We start from the raw sequence: 21,335 nt of genomic DNA on the forward strand, positions 1-21,335 counted from the left end.
ATGCAAGAACTGAAGAACTGCCTTGGAGATCAGTTTAATGCTCATCACTGTGACCAAACAAAGATAAAAGAGAAAAAGCCTTAACTCCAAGTCCTGTCAGTTTAATAAAGAATATATTTATTTCTGTCCTATACTTTCTGCATTCTAGGAAAACATGCCCTACTGTCTCAAGACTCCCACATTCACACAAGCCAGAAACATGCTTTCCTACAATGCACAAATAATAATTTAACCCACAGTGCCCCAACCTCAATATACACATTTTAACTGAGTCCCTATGGGACAAAATGTTAAATGAACATCTTTTTCTAACTTTAGGGTGTTATGGAAAAGTATTGTCTACCCCTTATTTCCTTTTCCCACCCTCTCTGCCATTCATTTATTAAACCCTCTTTAATTTGTTCCCTCAGTTCCACTCTCCCTAATAATACATGGACATCTACTTCTCTTCCTAAGCTCTCCTTTGCTATTTTATCCACCCGCTCATTCCCCCTCACCCCAGCATGCCCGGGAACCCAGCAAAAACTGATATTACAATCAAACCTAATTCTAAAAAACACATTCAATATGTCATTTACAATGTCAGGACGAGCTTTAGAGTTTCTAGAGCAGCTGCAGAATCAGAGCAAATAATGACTTCTCTAGGTTTTCCTTCCTCAATCCACCATAGAGCCCATAAAATTGCCATTAACTCAGCAGTAAGAACAGAACTTCCATTAGAAATACGTCGACCAATTTCCAACCATAACTGTTCCACATATACCCCAAATCCAGCTTTCACACTAACTAGATCTCTAGATCCATCTGTAAAAATAATCATAGTACTCTCACTGATTGAATTAAGATATTCCTCTATTTTTGGTGCCACCTCACATTTATCTTTTTTTTTTTAATTTGCAGGTTCTTTTTCTTCTTCTTGTTTTAATGGCGATTAACTGAGTAACTCCTTAGGAGCATTTATCCTCGCTACCAGTGCTTGAAGTGGGGGGAAAAAGGTGCCGGTACTCTCTTACATTGGTAAGTAATCATGACATTTGAGATTTCTACAGTGAAAAACAAAACTTGGAGATATTGCTGGTACAACAACGATTTATTGATATTTATTAACAACATAAATGTATTTAAACAAGTCGTGTGTGTGTGTGTGTGTGTGTGTGTGTGTGTGTGTGTGTGTGTGTGTGTGTGTGTGTGTGTGTGTATGTGTGTGCGAAAACGGAACTACTCCAAGTCTGCAAGTCCAAAAATACATTTATGGTGAGATTACTACATTTTGTTTAATAAAATGCATTTATAGTGAGATTATTATATTTTCATGTCATATTCTGTGTTAATTTTGACCACAAACCATGCGCTGTCACTTTAATTCAGCGTGTGTGTGTTACCTTGCAGTCATGTTCTTCTGTGTTCTTCATGTGTGTCAGTGTTCTCTCCCTCACGGCTCACAGCGGTCAGATGATCCAGACAGAACAGGGACAGACTCCGCTCGTGTCCCACAGAGAAATGACTGTCCTGGACACACAGACTCACAGAGACCCCCGTCCAACTACACATCCATTCAGGACATGAGAGAGGAACCAATGAAGAATGAAAACAGACTGAGAAATCAGAAAGACACAAAATAGAGGAGAGCAGACAGTGTGTGAGTGTGTGACGTCTGCTTTAAACACACACTGAATAACTGCATCATCTCAATGTTGATTGTCTGAATCTCTCAGTGTAAAACAGAGTGAAGCCAAAAATGACTGAACAACAAAATTCTTGAATGTATAAATCAGTGCTGCCGAACATTTTCTCATTACAGTTATGATAATATAAATAATTATCATGAAATCTAATTAAACAGAGAGAAAACATATTGACCTAACAATAAGAGTTGTAACAATACAGAAGGATAAAGCTGAGTCTGTGGATCCTCTGAAACAGTGACGACATCTACAGTAGCTTTTATAAGATCTCCCATGAATCCTGAAAAAACTCAATCTCATGAATATACTCAAGCTTTACTCTAACAAGCTCTAGAAATCATTTAATGTCGACATCACATCACAATAGTCAGCAATTTATCTTCATCAAAACAGAGAAATTTGTGTATCTGTATTTGCAAACACAAAGTCCTTGGATGAACACACACACACTCTGCACTTTACTGGAAATAAGTGTGTGTGTGTGTGTGTGTGTGTGTGTGTGTGCGTGTGCGCGTGTGTGCGTGTGTGTGTGTGTTTTATATGCATTGTGCAATGATGCATCAAATTGAAATATAATTGCATCAGACATACACAAGCAATTAGATGCGCTAAAAGCTAGTGTGTGTCTCAGGTGTTTCTCACAGCAGGTTGTTAAACCTTACACAGTGACAGTGAGGACTCAAACACACCAAATCCAGCATATATGGGTTCAATGAATGTGGCATTAAATGTGTGTAAGTGTGTGAGTGTGTGTGTGTCAGAGACGCTGTAGAAGGACAGAGTGCCGGCCGACACGTCCACATACACTCCTACTCTGTTAGAAAAGGGTGATGGTACAGGGATATTATTGTTCACATTATTGTGCCAGGAAGTGAATCCATTATCTGAACAGTACAGACTCCAGGATTTGTCACTGCATCCAAACCAAGAGTCATTCCCTCTTTTCCTGCTGAGTTCTTTATACGTCACTGCTATATCTGCCTTAACTCCAGTCCATTCAGCCTCCCAGTAACAGCGTCCAGTCAGACTCTCTCCACACAGAACCTGCTCAAAGTCATCAAATCTCTCTGGACGATCAGGATAGGACTGCTTCTCCTTAACATGTGTTGCTTTTCTGTTGTCCTCAGACAGAGAGAGGTTAACATGTGCTGTGTTTGGATCCAGTGTGAGATCACAGGCATCTGAACACAAGAAGAGACATGAGAACAACATAAAGGAGGTTTGTAAAATACAATTGAAGTGTATGCAATGTGCCCTTTTAGATAGTTAAGTGAATGTTTGTGAGTGAGTGAGAGAGAGAGAGAGAGCGAGAGAGAGAGAGAGAGAGAGAGAGAGAGAGAGAGAGAGAGACCTACATTTTCTCATTCCTGGTGTGATTCTAATGGGGTCTCCATGGTCCACACTTGAGAGGGACAAATATAAACCACAAATGTTTCATTAAAAGTGTGCAAAATTATTTAAAAAAATATCAGTCAGCAACAACTAAGCTTTATCTAAGCTTTATCTATACAACTATATAGAGTTAAATAGGTTTAACTCTCACAAGATCACATTTGATTCTACCAAGGGTTAGTTTTATTACAGGAGCATACTTTATGCAAGTGTACAAAAGCAAACAAGGATACTTTAAGTGTGCAGAAATATATCTAGTTTCAAGTGATCTGAAGGCAAGGTTGCCAGGTCCCAGAAAAATGTCCAGCTCAATGTCGACTCAAAAACTGACAAACCTTTAATATAAAATGCAAAACTCAATTAGCATGCCTTACAATTCCCTATGTGGGAGAAACGCATGTAACTTCTAAGTTGTGAAGTGAAATGAAACGTGCCTCTCATTCCATCTCTCCTTCACTTTCTCTTTTTAGCGGTCCTGAAGATTCCTGGTATTCATTCAAAGGATCAACACACATTAGTAAAAAGATGTTTTTTTGTTTGTTGTTGTGTACAGTTAAACTTTTTGGTGACCTTGATGCATATATAAGTATTGTCTCTGTAAATAACTGTATTTTTTCCTGTGACTGCATTTTTTAAAATTGCCCAAAACTCTGCAACGCTGTCTGAAGGCTTCTTCTCTTGTTCTATCTACATTATTCTCTCTCTGCTGAAACCTACTGTATGCCTGAGGCAGATTTTGTTTTGATGGTCCCAGAAAAGGGCCCATCAAAATAAAGTGAAACCCTGAAGTCACCATCATTAATCTTGGAATCTTGTGGCAAATTCAAGATGCAGGAAATTTCCTGAAGAACTGTGCACACAAGTGCAACAAGTTTTGGTTTTGTTTTAAAAAACAAAGTCGTCACACCAAGATTGGATTCAAATTTTATGTAAATTCTTGATCAATTAATTCTTGATTTCTTATGCAAAGTGCATCATCATTGCTGGTAGTTCAACTAATTTCACCCAAATGAAGTTAGTAGTATTAGTAATCTTGCGTGAAACTTCCTTGATACATACTGGAGTTTCTTCAATGAGCAGTTTGGATCCTTCAGTTTGTCGTTGAGCAGCTGGATTCCTGACTGTCCTGGGTGATTGTAGCTCAGATCCAGCTCTCTCAGGTGTGAGGGGTTTGAACTCAGAGCTGAAGACACATAACCACAGCCTTCCTCTGTCACCATACAGCCTGACAACCTACAGACACACATAGTCAGATCATCTACAGACATACATACACAGTCAGATAAAAACACGCATTAACAGTCAGACAACCTACAGAGAGATAGATTAAATAAGAGATTAGGCATTGTAATTTTTCATATGCTATTTTCATATGTTAATGTGCTTCTAAATCTATCTTTTTAAAGAAAGAGATATCCAAGTATAAAAATGGAGAGGATCTGATGAAAGACATAATAGGTGCTGGAATTATCAATTCATTTAACAAATGTACAATTCTATGCAAACGGTTTAAATTGCCACCCAGAAAGTTCAGACCATCCTCGATCAGTGTGATAATTTACCCATTTTTATGCTTAAATCACAATTAACAGAAAATATTCCTAGCTTGAATAAAACGTACTGGGCATCCACAATATATAATATCAAATGTTACACACCTCAGTATCTCCAGCTTACAGTTTGGACTCTTCAGTCCATCAGAGAGCAGCTTCACTCCTGTATCCTGTAGGTCATTGTTACTCAGATCCAACTCTTTCAGGACACAGTTTGAGGATTGTAGAGCCGGTAACACAGTTTCACATTGCTGAGCAGTGAGATTACAGCCAGCAAGACTGAAAAAACAACAACAACAACAACAACAACAACAAGAAATTCATTCTTAACCTGTTTCTACAACTAGCATTTCAACATAAACATTCATTTTTCAGATTAAAATGAAATCTGAAACTGAGTAAATTATAAATTAGGAAAATTATATATTATATTTACTTGACACAACAAAAGAAACTAAAATCCTATTTAGAGATAACTCTTTGTAATTTATGGATTAAACACTCACATAGCTTTAGTGCAGTTGATCACAGCAGGTATCAGTCTTCTTCTACCCTCATCTGATGTGTTGTATTTCTTGAGGTCCAGCTCATCCAGCACCTCATCTGAAATCTGAAGCATGTAGGCGATTGTTGAGCAGTGAACAGGAGAGAGTTTATTCTCTGAGTGTTTGTCTGATTTCACAAACTCCTGAATCTCTCTGGACAGAGTCTGATCTTTGACTTCCAGCAGACAGAGGAACAGATTGATAGATCTTTCAGCAGAGAGTCCATGTCCATATTTGATTTTCCCTTTAATGGACTGTGTGGTTCTCCTGATGCTCTCTGAGCTGTTCTGTGTGTGTGTCAGTAGATCCTGTAAGAGTCTCTGATTGGACTCCAGTGAAACACCCAGCAGGAACCGCAGGAACAGATCCAGCTGTCCATTCTCACTCTCAAGGGCTTTATCTACTGCTCCTTTAAGCAAATTTTGTACTGAGGCAAAATTCTTCAGTCTCTCCATGGTAATGTTCACATGGTAGTAAAATGCATAAAAATCAGCAAGAAACTCCTGAACGCTCAGATGAATGAAGCTGTAGACTTTTCTCTGATGAATCACAGATTCCTCCTTAAAGATCTCAGTGCAAATCCCATAATGCACTGAGGCGTCAGTGACGTCTATACCGCTCTCAATCAGGTCCTTCTCATAGAACATAACATTGCCCTTCATCAGCTGTTTGAAAGCCACTTCAGCAAGTTTCACAATCACTTCTCTGTTGGACTGCAGGAGTTTCTCTGGATATCTCTCTTCATACTTCTGATTCCTCATGTTGATCTGAATCAGCAGGAAGTGGATGTACATTTCAGTCAGAGTTTGAGGGATTTCTGCACTCAGATCTTCTTTCATGAGCTTTTGAAGCACAGTGGATGAGATCCAGCAGAAGACGGGTATGTGGCACATGATGTGGAGGCTTCTTGCTCTTCTGATGTGTGAGATGATTCTGCTGGCTTGATGCTCGTCACCGATTCTCTTCCTGAAATATTCCTCCTTCTGAGGCTCATTGAATCCCTGAATTTCTGTCAGACGGTGGATGTATTTGGAAGGGATCTGATTGGCTGCTGCTGGTCTGGAGGTGATCCAGATGAGAGCAGAGGGAAGCAGCTCTCCTTTAATGAGGTTTGACATCAACTCACCCACTGATGAAGTCTCAGTCACATCAGAAACTTTCTGAGTGTCTGAGAACATCAGTGTGATTCTGCTTTCATCCAGACCATCAAAGATGAACACAACTTTACACTCCTCATAAATCTTTGGGTCCAGATCTTGAAGTTCAGGATGAAAGTCTACAATAAGTCTATGAAGACTGTACTGATGTTCTCGGATCAAGTTCAGCTCTCGAAATGGAAGCACAAACATGAAATCTACATCCTGATTGTCTTTTCCCTCGGCCCAGTCCAGAATGAACTTCTGCACAGAGACGGTTTTCCCGATTCCAGCGATGCCTTTAGTAAGAACAGTCTTGATTTGGTCTTTCTCCTCACATCCTGGTTCAGGTGAGGCTTTAAAGATGTCATTGCAGTAGATTGGAGTGTCTTGTGAGTGTTGTGTTCTGGCTGTTTTCTCCATCTGTAAAACCTCATGTTCTTCATTCACTCCTTCTCTCTCTCCCTCTATGATGTAGAGCTGTGTGTAGATCCTGTTCAGGAGGGTTTCATTCTCTTGGTGTTTGGGTCCCTCAAATAATCTATCATACTTGTTCTTCATGCTGGTTTTGTTCTGGTATTTGACTCTCTGCAAGTCTCCAGTCTCCAGTGTGTGTTTCTGCTGGACTGCTTCAGTTTTTTTCTGACAGATGGGAGTCTGATAGTGGGATGTAGAGGACGGCCCAGATCTGATCAGCTCAGGTATCTTCCCCCTGCTGAAAAAATAAAAGAGCAGCAATTCCAGTGATTACAATGAGCATCAGAAATATCATTAATATATCAGTTACTGGATATGACTTTGGTGTCCCTTTTCAAGTAGCACCTTTGTGTAGTGCATATGTCCCTCGTGTTATTTCATTGAGTTTCTTAAACTACTTTAAAGGGGGGGTGAAATGCTATTTCATGCATACTGAGTTTTTTACACTGTTAAAGAGTTGGATTCCCATGCTAAACATGGACAAAGTTTCAAAAATTAAATTGTACATTTGAAGGAGTATTTCTGTGCCAAAAATTCTCCTTCCGGTTTGTCACAAGTTTCGGAAAGTTTTTTTCGAGTATGGGCCTGTGTGACGTCAGATGGGGCGGAATTTCCTTATATGGGTCCTAAGGGCCCTCTCTCGGAAAGGCGCGGGCGCACGCGCATCCGTAGACCAGAGAGAGAAGAGAGCCAAAGCAGTTCGCCAATCAAAGCGTTGTGCTCGGCTTTAGGGAAGTCAGTGTCACCAAAGAAGTGTGTTTTTGGTTGCCAGGGCAAGACAACCCTGCACAGATTCCCAAAGAACCTAGCGTTAAGGGACCAGTGGATGGAGTTTGTTTTTCCAGAGCATCAACAGAGTTGTGCAAGACTGTTTGTTCCCTACATTTCGACAATGATTGTTTTATAAACAAAGCCCAGATCGACGGATTTGCAGATCGTCTAATGCTTAACCTGTTAAGCTGCAACCCCACTTTTGAAAAATCCCAAGAAATGACATACCCAAACTGAAACAGATACAGTTCATGAACCCTTTGTACTAAAAGCACAAGTATGATCTCATTTGAAAGCTGACACCTGGCAGTTTATTGTAAATGTAGAATTAATTATTGTCATAATGACAAAAATTGTTATAAATAGCTTCAAAGTTTTGTAAAGTTATTAGAAATTATTTTTTATGAAACATCCTCATGAAAAAAAAATTGAAGTTGGCACTGGAGCAATCTAGAAATGCACTACAGCTAATGCCACATGTCTAAACATTTTATGTTTAAAATCTTAAGATAATAAGTCCAAAACTCTGTATTTAGTGAAATGTTTTTCAAGACCATGTCATGTGACTTTATTTTGATTTGACGCTAAAATGCTACTGATGTTTATTGTCATCTTCTAACCATCTATCCAGTATATTGTCTTTATTGTTTTGTGGTGCAAACGAGCCCCATTCAGTCTCAGTCTCCCCCTGCACACATTCACACCTCTCCAGCCCGGTTATGGCTCTAAATATGCATTTCTTTTGTCTGCATTATAGTTACTAACGACTGGCTATTCACAGGCTATTCATATGGTTTCAGTCACTAATTTCTTTTCTTAAAGTTCACCCTTACATTTTAAACTGTATCAAATGCATTTCTTGAATAAAGAAACATTTCAGTAAGCATTCAAAAAATAATAAAAATATAACTTCTAGGTGGCAGGTGCACCTAGGGCTAGCTAGCATGTTAGCTTAGCACACCATCAATACACGACAATTTATGAGATTAAAACCATGTTTGTGCTTATAAACTTACTTTATAAAGCAAATCGAGTATTTTAAATAATTTTTTGTGATCTAATTTGGCTTCAGATAAAAAATCAGACAGAAAATATACTATTGGATAGTGTTCTGCACAACGATTCTATATAGATTAGCATTACATTATAAATATAATCTATTATTATGGAAATACCTGGCATGGATTGAAAAACACAGGTAACTCAAATATCATAGCAAACATGTTTATTGTCTTCAAAACTGCATGTTACAGCCATAGTTACAGCGCGATCTTTTGTTAGCTTTGTGTGTGTTCGAGGCTTCCTGGATTGTCACATGATTATGGCACTTCTTCATGTTCTAATACTGTGCACAGGGCGGCGAGGGCGCCCTCAGGCTATTGGTATGAATTGAAAACACAGTATCAGAGTTATGCAAACGCTCATAATGATTACATCGACGCATTTGGGTATAAATTCAATAAATATTATTCCTGTCTATAGAAATCTGATGTAAACCTATGAGAATATATCAATATTTCTCCAAATCTGCACATTTTTGAGCTAAAGCCCTGAGGCACGTTGTTTTGTGTATCGCTGTCATGACGACGGCACGGGAGTTTTTTATGAATGAAAGCGGCTGACGCGCATAATTCATATCAAAGGTATCGACTAATTTTTTCATTTCATAACTCCTGACACAAATTAAGAAATAACTGTCGCTATAAGTTTCTCAGAATACAATAGTGGTCAAATTCTGAAACTTGAGTCTTATATCTTTTTAATGATGTATAGTTTGTCAAGGTATAACATTAAATCTGATAGTAACTTTGAACTATATATAAATAAAACCGCTTCAGTGCGCCGACGCACTGGCAACGGTTAACAGGTTAACCCCCTGGGGTCGGCGGTATCACCGGCGATACCAGCTCGCTTTTTTTCTTATCAGTTCAAAAGAAATTCATTTTGCTCTGTTGACTTTGATATTACAAACAAGTTTCATACATCAATCGATTCTGTTAAATGTGTATTATTTTTGTGTATACTCACAATAAAAACAAAGTGTTGTGCTTTTTGCCAAATAAAGAAAAATAAACGTGATGCGAGTTCTGCCTTCTCTCTGTCGGTTAAGTCCATTCTGAAACGCGTCTGAAAATGAAATGTAACTCAGCGAATACTCAGTCAAACAGGCATACAGACGCACAGGCATGAAGCTTGAATTCTCTTCTTTTAAACGAAGTAATTTATATAAAAAACAAATATTCTCATCTTGTGAAATCTGTATTAAAAGAGAGCGATTCCAGTCAAGCTCATTAGAGCTCATTCAAATGTAATGTGACCACGCCCCGGAGAGCGCGCGCTATTCAAACGCAAATGACTGAGGCAATCCACGCAAACCTGTGAACGCCCCCATATCAGCTCGAGAAAACACAAGTTTATTCAGATCATTACTTGTTTACACCGTCTCGCAGCGCTGTGAGGAATAATAATAATGGAAAATGTACCTCAGAAGTGCGGGTATTTCGAGGAGCAAGGATCCGACTGAGCTGAGGAATACTGTAGTACGTTTTTTTTCCTTCTCAAGTGAATCGGGTTTCTGTTTGTGAATGAATGAACGGCAGAGATGCGCGCTGTTTACCACAGCTCGCAAAAAGTTAAATTGCGTGTGTAAATGAATGATGATGTTTTAGCAAACTGTATTGCTACACAGTAAAAACCCCAGTGTTAAATCAACACTGCTCAGAGCACATATGGTCCCACTCTACAGAGTGTTAAAATTAACACTGAAGCAGTGTTGAAGTTAATGAGATAATTAAGTTAACACTGAAGCAGTGTTGAAGTTAATGAGATAATTAAGTGATTAATTAAGTGATTGGCCATTAGTGGTGACACCTGATGTTAATAAGCAGAATCATTGACGGAAAAAGAAAAAACAATAACAGAAAAAAGAGAAACACAAGAACTACAACTGACTTTGAGTCATTACACATTGTTGCATTTATTATTACCAGTTTGAATTTATTTCTGTCATACATCGACAAAAGTTCTTGAGATTCAACAGAAGTTTAGACGGTAATGTTTTATGGAAGTTTTCTTTTCAAGTTACCATTATGGTGGTCAGTGTTTGCTTTAGTTGGGCTCTTGACCCTTTTCATTTTGTTAATATTAGTTTTTCTCTGACTGTTCCATCATTGTGTTTATAAAGCACATTTGTTACTGCAAGAGAAAACATGACCTGCTCACAATATGTTTTGATAAAGACATTATCATCATGTAGTGTCCTGATTCACTGATGTCATTCAGAGTCTAAATCTTTGACTATATGCTTGATGTCTCGTTTTAGTATTGGTGATTGTACCTCTGAGATTCTACAGTTTGAGATCCAACAGCAATATGAAAAATTTTGAAAATAATTTGTGCAAAGAAGTTATTGTGTTAAAACACACAGACATCAAGAATCAGCATATGAATCTCAACAATGGTGACAATAAACAAACTAGTGACAAACAGATCAACTCTGAACATCACAAAACAAGATACTAAAGTCAGAACAAAACAATAGCAAAATAAAAGCAAACAGAAAAAACAATGAAAATTACAGGACAATTCAGCTGCATAATTTATTCATGCTGCAATGCATGATGTGAGCCATTGATGCGTTCTGATTGGTGGCTCCCATCATGCACTGCAACATTAAGCAGGTGTTTGATTGTCACCATTGTTGAGATTCATATGTAGATTCTTGATGTCTGTGTGTGATTTTAAAACTTTCAGATCATTAAAACATTGCTGGAAGTAACTACTGTAGTGAAAAATTAATAAAACATGTGGATAATCAGTTTATAATGATGGGTGCCATCATTGAATCAGGTCACTAGTAATTTCATCATCAAATCATAACCAGGGCTGCATTTCCAAAAGCATCTTAAGCTTAACTTGATTGCAGACCAACTGCAACAAATGGTCTATACGATCAAATTAGGCTTGCAATGCTTTCAGGAAACACAGCCAAAGTCACAGTTTCTTTTGCCACACCACATATGCTTTATAAACACAGAGTTGGAGCAGCCAGAGAAATACTAATGTTCAAAAGTAAAGGGTCAAGAGCCCAACTAAAGCAAACACTGACCACCATAATGGTGACATGAAACAAAACATTCCATAAAACATTACCATCTAAACTTCTGTTAAATCTAAATAAGACCGTGTGTAAGATGTATGACAGAAATAAAGTCAAACTGGTAAAATAATAAGTGCAATAATGGCTCGAAGTCAGTAGTTCTTGTGTTTCTCTTTCCTTCAGTGATTCTGCTTGTTATCATCAGGTGTCACCACTAATGGCCAATCATCACTTAATTAATCACTTAATTATCTCATTAACTTCAACACTGCTTCAGTGTTAACTTAATTACCTCATTAACTTCAACACTGCTTCAGTGTTAACTTAATTATCTCATTAACTTCAACACTGTTTCAGTGTTAATTTTAACACTCTGTAGAGTGGGACCATATGTGCTCTGAGCAGTGCTGATTTAACACTGGGGTTTTTGCTGTGTATACTGAGATGAGTAAAAATCGACTGAAATATGTTGAAATAAAATGTAGGCTATTTGTATAAGCAACGTATTAAACTGCAAATTAACATTTATATGCCCTAATATTTCATAAAAACAACGTTACAGTCAGGCGAAATATGAAAGACAACATTTTGTTGACTAGATTTGGGTACAGTTTTTACTGTAGAATATACTGCCACATCAAATAAGCTTTTGTTTAGCAATTTCTGCTCATATGTTCTATATATATATATATATATATATATATATATATATATATATATATATATAATACTATTTTTGTCAAAAATAAAGTCATCAACTAAGATGTTAGATGTTCCAATGTTGGCTATATTCAAACTAATGAATACATAATAAAATGTAGGCCTATAATCATTTTTTACAAAGAAAGAGTACACTTGAAATATTGTTGAAATTGTAATTATTGTTGTAACTGTAACCTTTTATAATAAAATAGCAAAAGATATTTACAAGATAGATGTAAGCAAAATCTTAAATGGTCAATATAAGTCTTCTTCTAAATATATCTTTTGTCCTTGCATTGTGGCTCAGTCAGTGTCACACCTGAATGAATGGCTCATTATGCAGAGTGGGTGGGACATTGTATTCTCAGGTGTAAACCACTCCTCGTTCACGCCCCCCTCGCATATTGGCTTTCCAAGCAAAACCTGTCTTACCCAATTTAAATCAATGTATTGTTTAATGTGAACGATAAAGCAAGACTATTTTCACATAATTTTGAAGCCAGAACTCGAAGCGACAACATCCATTAGTCAAAAGTCTTGTGGACACATATTTAGTATGAGTTTTGTGGTCTTATTTCAGCAACTTTCATTTTAATTTTTTTCAATAACCACGCATAAACATTATTCTCTTAAAAATACAAACATCTACATACATGTGGCTCACGGCACGCCTCCAGCCGCTCGTTTTTTTCCGGAAAGACTCGGTACAGCCTATCTTTCTTTTATAAATATAATAAAACTAAAGACTTTTTGAAGATTTGAAGGATGCAATACTACTCTATAGGTACTCAAGCCCACCGGCAACTATAGTTGCCGCAGTGCATAGTTGTCATTTTCCTTTTGTAAGTATTTTTCTAGAGGTTGTCCATGTTTTATTTCTCAATGACATGCAAGCAAACAACCAAATAAAGGATTTCAAAAAAAAAAAAAAAAGGTATTCACTTCCTCCCTATCACATGAGGCTGTCAACTTCCTACCCCTACTTCCAGGAAGCATGGCGAAGGCAAACCCTCCCAAAGAAAGGTCATTTTCATGTTACTAATAAGTATTTTTTATTGACATATATATATCTACATAATCATGAAGGTCTCTAGAATCATCCAAACAAAACAAATCTTACAAGAGATCTATAGTTTTTTGTATACTTAGTCAAAAGTCCAAGCGGCAACTATAGTTGCCGGTGGGCAAATGCCTTGTAAGTACATATATCATGGGAAAATGGGGTATACTGTGTTAATAGGTTAATAAATCAAGTTCATTGGTCTTGTTTAGTGCATAAACATAACTTAACCCTTTAAATGACATCTCTATATAGATATATTTTTTTCTTCACTCTATTTATTTGTATTTATTTATTTTCATTTAGCTTTTTGATACACAATGTCCTGTTATGGCTGCACTTTGTTCTGCACTATGTTCCACAACTTTAACCCTTGTGCGCTGTTCGTTTGCGGTTTACAGTCAGGCTATTTGGGGTCTAAGAGACCCCAGGCAACAAAATGTAATTTTGTAACAATATATATATATTAAACAAATGTAATTTTACTCAGTTTATTAATGTTTTTACTCTACATTTGGACATTTTTACTCCACAAAATGTTTACAAAAATAATAGAAAAATTCTCCAAAAAGAAAAAAAAAAAAAAAAAAATGTGCCTTATAAAATACCCACATTTCTAACTTTCATTCATGGGGATAACATGGATAATTTGACATGGTTTAGTGTAAGATTTTTGCCCAAATTTTGGAAAATGCAGTTTTAAAAGTAAAAAAAAAAAAAAAAAAATCACTTTAACCAGTAGATGGCTGCAGAGCTCTAAAAGTACTAAAAGTTTCAAACTAAAAGACATCTTTTCACAAGTTTTTCCAGTTAGATTCATATCTACATATAATGAAATCACAATTATAACAATAAAAGTTACTTTTTGTCAAAGTTTAGCAGTTTTTGTACTGAAAAAAAAAATCAGTTTTTCAATAATGTTACATTATGATTAGAATCAAACCTGATCAGGATGTTACAAAGAGAAAAGTTGGAGTTTTTAGAGTTTATCATTTATTTCAAACATCTGTTTTTCATATAATTCTACAAATTTAAAGTGTACCACTTTATTTCTGTCTATGTGTGTTCTGTGTTGTTTCTGATTTTGAGGATGAATTTTGTCCATTGATCAAATTCATTTGATTCTAATCATAATATAACATTACTGAAAAACAGATTTTTTTTTTTCAGTACTAAAAGTGCCTAAACTTTGACAAAAAGTAACTTTTATTATTATAATTGTGATTTCATAATATGTAGATAACTGGAAAAACTTGTGAAAAGATCTCTTTCATTTAGTCAAAAAGCAAATAGTGGTGCTCTGCAGCCATCTACTGGTTAAAGTGATAATTTGTTACTTTTAAAACAGCATTTTCCAAAAGATGGGCAAAAATCTTACACTAAACCATGTCAAATTATCCATGTTCTCCCCATGAATGAAAGTTAGAAATGTGGGTCAAAAAGACCATGAACAGCGCACAATGGTCAAGGCAAATGGATTTGTTGTTTGTTGTGTTTTCATATTCAAGAGATTATAAGCTAGATGCAGTTTTTTTGGGTCTGCATCAAATGTTCTTCGACTTTTAAACATAATACATTTGTTTATGAATAAAGATTGATCTGTTGAAAGCAGTTATTTTGAGATAAATGCCAAATGTTCTCCTCCTATTCATATTTTACATTGAGGGGGTGCATACAACATATTTGCCCACCGGCAACTATAGTTGCCGCACATTCAAATATGATTTTCAAGAAAGAAAAAAAAAACCTGGGGAAAATAAATGCAGAACATGTTCACATAGGACACTATTAACAGGATTATATGCATGAAACCATTCAGAAAAATTTGGGCACAAATGGGTTAACATGAGATTGACTGAAAATGAGTGTTTCACCCCCCCTTTAAATTTTCAGTGCATGTCTGTGTGAGGTAAAAGCATAGATATCCATATAATGCTAGATTTCTTAAGGCAGAGTCTCGAATGGCATCACCATCTTGTCACAGGGAAGCTTTCTGGCGAGCTCTGTGTTATCTGAAGTAAGGTGAGTGATCAGCACGAACACAAATCCTCTTATCTCGCTGAAATCTTGACGGATTTGCAAACGGTTTGGTTTCTTACAAACGTTATTAACGTGGCTATAATTCTAAATGCTGGAACATGTTGAAATTGCAGATTTTCTTAATTATTCATATGTATGCAGTGTCATAACTACATCTCTGATGTTTATAACAAACCAAACCATTTGAAAATCGGTAGAAAATTGAGCAAGTTATGGTTATTTAAAAGTACATGCACCATTAAAACACAATGTTACGAGTGAGCAAGCTCCCTGTGGCAAGATGGCCACCGTGTGCGGACGTCAACCTCCATTGGCCAGCAGCGCGGACGAGACATCTAGCCTTTATTATATGATATCTACGGGTAAAAGGCCACAACCTCTTGAAGATCCACCCTCTGCGCTGGGAGCAGCAGCTTATTTGCATTTAAAGGAACAGAAACAAAATGGTGTGTTTTTGCTCACCCTCAAAAAGTGACACTTTTAACATGCTATATAAAAATATCTGTGGGGTTTGTCGAGCTAAAAGTTCACATACACACTCTGGGGACATCAAAGACTTAATTTACATATTGTGAAAAGGGCATTATACCACCCATTTAAATCACATCAGCAACATGCTAATCATATTAGCTATATGCTAAATAATGCTAGCAACATGCTAGCAATGTGTGTTAAATCATGCTAGCAACATGACTATTGCCTTCAAAACATTCAAACTTTAAATGTCTTTAAACTCCAAACTACTTCAAACCATTTAAAAACCTTTTAAAACGTTCTGGTCTAGAATAGATTAACTGAAGTTAATCTAATTTAACAGATGTTTTTTTATACAAAGCCATTTAAAGCAAATTACACATTCATAGAAAGAGAGAGAGTTAGTGGTTTAACAGGATTTAGTCAACAGAAGTCTTCATACACATCTTGAAAACTGCAAGCGACTCATCTGTTTGGGAAATTTGGGAAGACAGTGACAGTGGAATTTCAGGAAAGTGATTTTGTGCTTCTCTGTGAAGGTTCAGTATCAGCACTTACCCACTGCAGGCTTCTGGAATACACTGTAAAACACTTTTAATAAAAGCATCTGCCAGTCCTAAAATGGCCAGTGTCTCACCTTGGGTCAGAGGTCACTGTTGCATCACTGAATTTAGGAGGATCTCTAGTCTTGGAATGATCACTCTTCACAGACACACAGCTTGATCCAGGAGATGGAGGACTCGTTTCAGAGGCAGTGTCCTCATCTTCTCTCTCATTATGGAGACTCATTTTAGTTTTCTCCTACTCTCATTTGCCTAAAGAGTGTGGAGAGACTGATTTCAGACCTGTATTGTGGAAACACAGAGTTAAATTCTGTAGTCCAATTATTCAATACAACAAAGTAAAAAGTAAAAAACTACAGTGTTCGTACAGTCTTAATCTACATGACATTGCAATCTAACTATTTATCCCCATATTACGATAACATGCAAAGACAGCTCAATGTAATATAAGATGGTCAAAACTGATTTTCTCATAATAATAGTTCTAATTAGAACCACATCCTCCTGATAAACACATTTATGCTGAAATGGTTCTTAATAAATCTGTGAAAAAAAAATACTGTGAAAAGTAAATCTAATTTTCTTGAGCTGAATCATCACACAGACTATCAACAATCTCTGCAGGAACATTTGATATTCTTCTTAATATCTCTATACATTTTTTACTAACTTTATTATAGTGCCCTGTTTTTTTTCTTTCTTTTCAGTTTTTTTTACAGAACATGTTTTTTATTCTACACTTCTCCCCTCTTCTTCACCAAGCAACCCATTCACAAAAGAAATATATTTGAAATATATTTTCAGTATATATTTTGGAAAATATGCAAATATTTGAAATTGGCCCAATAAATATATTTCACACTTAACATCATATATTTTTGTTATATTTCAGAATATATTTCAATGTATTTTTTTCTGTATGGGTCCCCAAAAGTGTCAAAATATATGTGGCATATATTCCAAATACATTGAAATATATTCTGAAATAACAAAAATATATGATGTTAAGTGTGAAATATATATATTGGGCCAATTTCAAATATTTGCATATATTCCAAAATATATACTGAAAATATATTTCAAATATATTTCTTTTGTGTATGGGAAGTAAACAACAAAAAAATATTATACTAAATTTGGTTTATGCATAAAAATGCCTAGTCACATAAATATTAAAGCTATATTCTATGATTTTAATTTTCCTTATACTGTTGAGAAAGGCACTGTCTGTTCATAATAGTGTCACATTTAAAGTCCAAAGATGATGAAGATGAAGGCAGGTTAAGAGTTTCAAATTGTAACAAGGTTTATTAACAGAAATGAACAACTCGAGAGAGCAAAGTAAACACCAACAATCCCGGACAAAGAATGAGTGAAGGTGATGAACTAAATGACGAACAGCTCTGATGAACAAATGGATATACATGGAAACTGATTATGGCAAGAAAAGTAAAACAAAGGAACACAAGAACACAGGTGACTAAACAAACTTATAGAAAACTAAACCAAAACTGTGCATAACTGTGACTAATAACTAATTATTTCTGGGCATAATAAACATTATTTTTACTTAAACAAACAGAAACAAAGACTTTTTTCATGGATTTCACAAAACGATCATCTGCAGAGAGAAACCATTCTAAAGACATCACAGAGGGACTGGAACTAAATTACATTTATTTTATGTTGTTGTTTATTATTTAGTCATTTTAAATATTCAGTTATCGTGTATAATTTATGTATCCAGCTTACAGTCCTTTTTAAATGCAAAACCCTAGTAAAGGCTATGTGGCATTACAAAATCAGGTAGATAGAGGGAACAATTAAAAATAAAGTAAATTACTTTAAAAAAAGAAAAAAGAAATTATAGCCACCACTAATATTTTATACAGAAATTTGGTTGAAATTACATTCTGAAGAACCCTAATCTGCTACTATTAAGAAATATGTATATGTACTTTATATTTAGTTGCATTGGATCTGAATGGGAAGGACAGAAAGCTGTCAGATTTAATCAGATCTTCTTTTGTGTTCTGAAGATGAACGAAACGATGAGGGTGAGAAATTACTGACATAATTTTCATTTTTGGATTAACTAACCCTTTAATAAACACAATAAAGCACAACTGCAGTCCAGCTATTTCATTTCAAACATTGTGAATTGTTGTTCAGGTATTTTTGTTATGCTCAGGTACTTTCATTTACCATTTCCTTATTCTTTTTTTAATGTTTGCTAGAGCAGTGTGTGAATGCAGGAAGTGGAAACTGGACACCGTTTGAAATAAATTTAATAGTGCCCTGTAATGCAATAGGCATTTTGAAACCTAATTTACATTAGTTTTAATTAATAATTATTATTATTATTAGGCTAAAACAAAGATCACTGGATATCAAACATAATTTATGGTCGAAATATAATGATTTGTGTTTTAAATTCCATGAAAGAAGAGCAAAAACATAAATAGCAGCTCATTTTAATATCACTACATGGTTGCATGAAGAATGAGTTCTGAACTTACCGCAAAATATGCGACAGTTTAAACATCGAGAGTTAAAAGGTTTAAAGTCAGGAATGGCATCTCTTCTCTTCTCTTCCTACTCTTTTCCTTTCGTTTTTTACCGTGTGTTTTTACCTGGTAAAGGTGTGTCTTTTTGTCACCACTAATATGAAAAACAAACTCACTTCCTCTAGTGGCGCAAAGAGTCATCACAGATTCAACAGGACTGTAATGTGATACCTGTGCGTGTGTGTGTGTGTGTGTGTGTGAGAGAGAGAGAGAGAGAGAGAGAGAGAGTGTGTGTGTGTGTGTGTGTGTGTGTGTATATGTGTGTGTGTGTGTGTGTATATGTGTGTGTGTGTGTGTAGTTTAAATCCTCGGAATGGTGTCTCTGTCATCCTTTACTTTCCATACTTAAAAAAACGCGGGAAAACTACTTTTAAACAGGAAATGACGAAATATTTACAGCAGGTCTATTCGAACGGGATTAGCATTACCTGATGTAATTTTTCCAGACCTTTTAAGAGATGCACATTCGGACGGGACTAAAATCACAGAGAAGCTCTGGTAATTATTACTTTACCCCACCTCTCCATGTTAAACTAGTCCCGTCCGAATAGGGCTCTAGTCCCAGAGTGAAGACAATCAGGAAAGTTTTACATTGTTCAGTGAGGTAAATTTTAGCTTGTTATAGTCATTCACCACTCCATTACAGTGTGGTGTTTTGAAAATCTGACCTACGGCCTCGGGATGATCTCTTTAACTTTTTAGGTGGCAGATTTTACTTCAACGGTATAAGAGAAACTGTGGACCAACAAAACTCCAGACCTGACACCCACAAAAAGATGACAATCTCCCAAATCCTTGTCCCCCTTGAGGAAAACAGCTTATAAATCAGTGAGGTTTTTGAAAATGTCAAAAGTAGAAAGTTTTCTGTGATGGGTAGATTTACGGTACATACTGTAAAATATAGTTCAGTCGGTATAAACAAAATGTCCCAGATAGCAAGCAACCATTGAAACAATGCTAAATTAATGTTAACCGCATTGAATCATCATCATCATCATCATCATCATCATGCTTGCACCTGCAATTAATGTTGAAAACAATTATTACATGTCTTAAAAAAAAAAAAAACTATGGTAAAGGCATTGATTCAATAATACAATGTGATGTTTTAAAACCATTTTTACACTTTAACCTGTTAATGAAACCAATTCAGAAATAAGAATATAACAAAGTGTTTCATCCTAAATTGGCATTAACATGAGTGTTGTAATGCAGAAGTTCCAAGATTGATCAGACTAGAAAGGCTAGAAATTAAACGAATAAATAGTAAACGTAGCCTATAAAGTATTTGTTTTAAATAAAATAAAGTATTTTTTGTCTTTTTTTGAGACAGGCATACAATTATGTTGTTCCATAAGAGTGAGTCAAACAATTAGGTTTTCAATTTTGCGTTTCACGAGTTCACACTTACATCATATTAAACTGATTAAAGATTATGCGTATTTGGCGTGCTGTCCGGGGGAGGAATTTGGCCCGAACCCAAAGAATCTGCTTCTATTCACAATGTATATTGTATGTGTGTTACAGTTTTATTTACATTATTTATGACCTCTGTGATATTGTCCATCTCAGACATCTTGAGTTACTTGTGTTCAGGAATTTCTGTTATATTCATGTACATTTCATGTTCTTCCTATTTACCTATTTTATTTATTAATTTGAAAAATTGTTTAGATACATATAATGAATTATGCTAATATTTATTTATATTGTTATTATTAGTATTCATGCATGTAGCCTTCAAATATTTTTTCAAATCTATTCATCTGCATTAACACTGCAAGACTAAATGCAAATACAAGACACTTCTGATTGGCCATTGCGTCGCTCAACGCTGCAAAAACACGTTGTATAAATTCAGCACTGCTTTTGCACTGCACTGAATGGATCACACCTGCATTACTGGTAAAAGCGTAAGTTATTTATGTAACAAACAACCATTGCGTGCCTCGTTTCTTTGTGCAACAGAAACAACAATCATATATGATCGCTGATGTTGTGTCTGATTACACTAGAAAATAACTTCTGTACATTAAAAAGTGTCCTGGTCTTTTCACCCAGGATCTACACATATCAGGATATAAACCAGTATTTGTTTTTAAAATAAAGGTATAGGCTATTGACCTGGGTAAATCTAAATGCATATCAAAATTCAAGTAAACACTTCAATCGTCGATGTTTTTGAAAGAGCTATTGAGCTATTTTGGGATTGAAGTTTCATGTAATGAAGATAAAACACAAATAGCAGTTCATTTGGATAACTACGTGGTT

The 21,335-nt window shown here is 35.8% G+C and overlaps 2 protein-coding genes across 2 annotated transcripts in view; one reads left to right on the forward strand and one right to left on the reverse strand.

Moving 5' to 3' along the window:
• The window catches only part of LOC311077597 (protein NLRC3-like), a gene marked incomplete at its 3' end in the record, with an annotated part of 522,782 nt that overhangs the window by 130,327 nt on the left and 371,120 nt on the right, over positions 1–21,335 (forward strand). The window lies entirely within an intron of this gene.
• On the reverse strand, positions 2,014–16,723 carry LOC311069371 (protein NLRC3-like; the record flags this gene model as incomplete). Its single annotated transcript, XM_084092473.1, has 6 exons — positions 2,014–2,866; positions 3,041–3,087; positions 4,137–4,310; positions 4,736–4,909; positions 5,137–7,026; positions 16,572–16,723. 6 exons carry the CDS (start codon positions 16,721–16,723, stop codon positions 2,337–2,339), a joined length of 2,967 nt encoding a protein of 988 aa, XP_083948599.1. The 3' UTR covers positions 2,014–2,336.

The sequence above is a fragment of the Abramis brama genome (assembly GCF_963993115.1).
Source record: "Abramis brama genome assembly, chromosome: 2".
Taxonomy (NCBI): Eukaryota; Metazoa; Chordata; class Actinopteri; order Cypriniformes; family Leuciscidae; genus Abramis; species Abramis brama.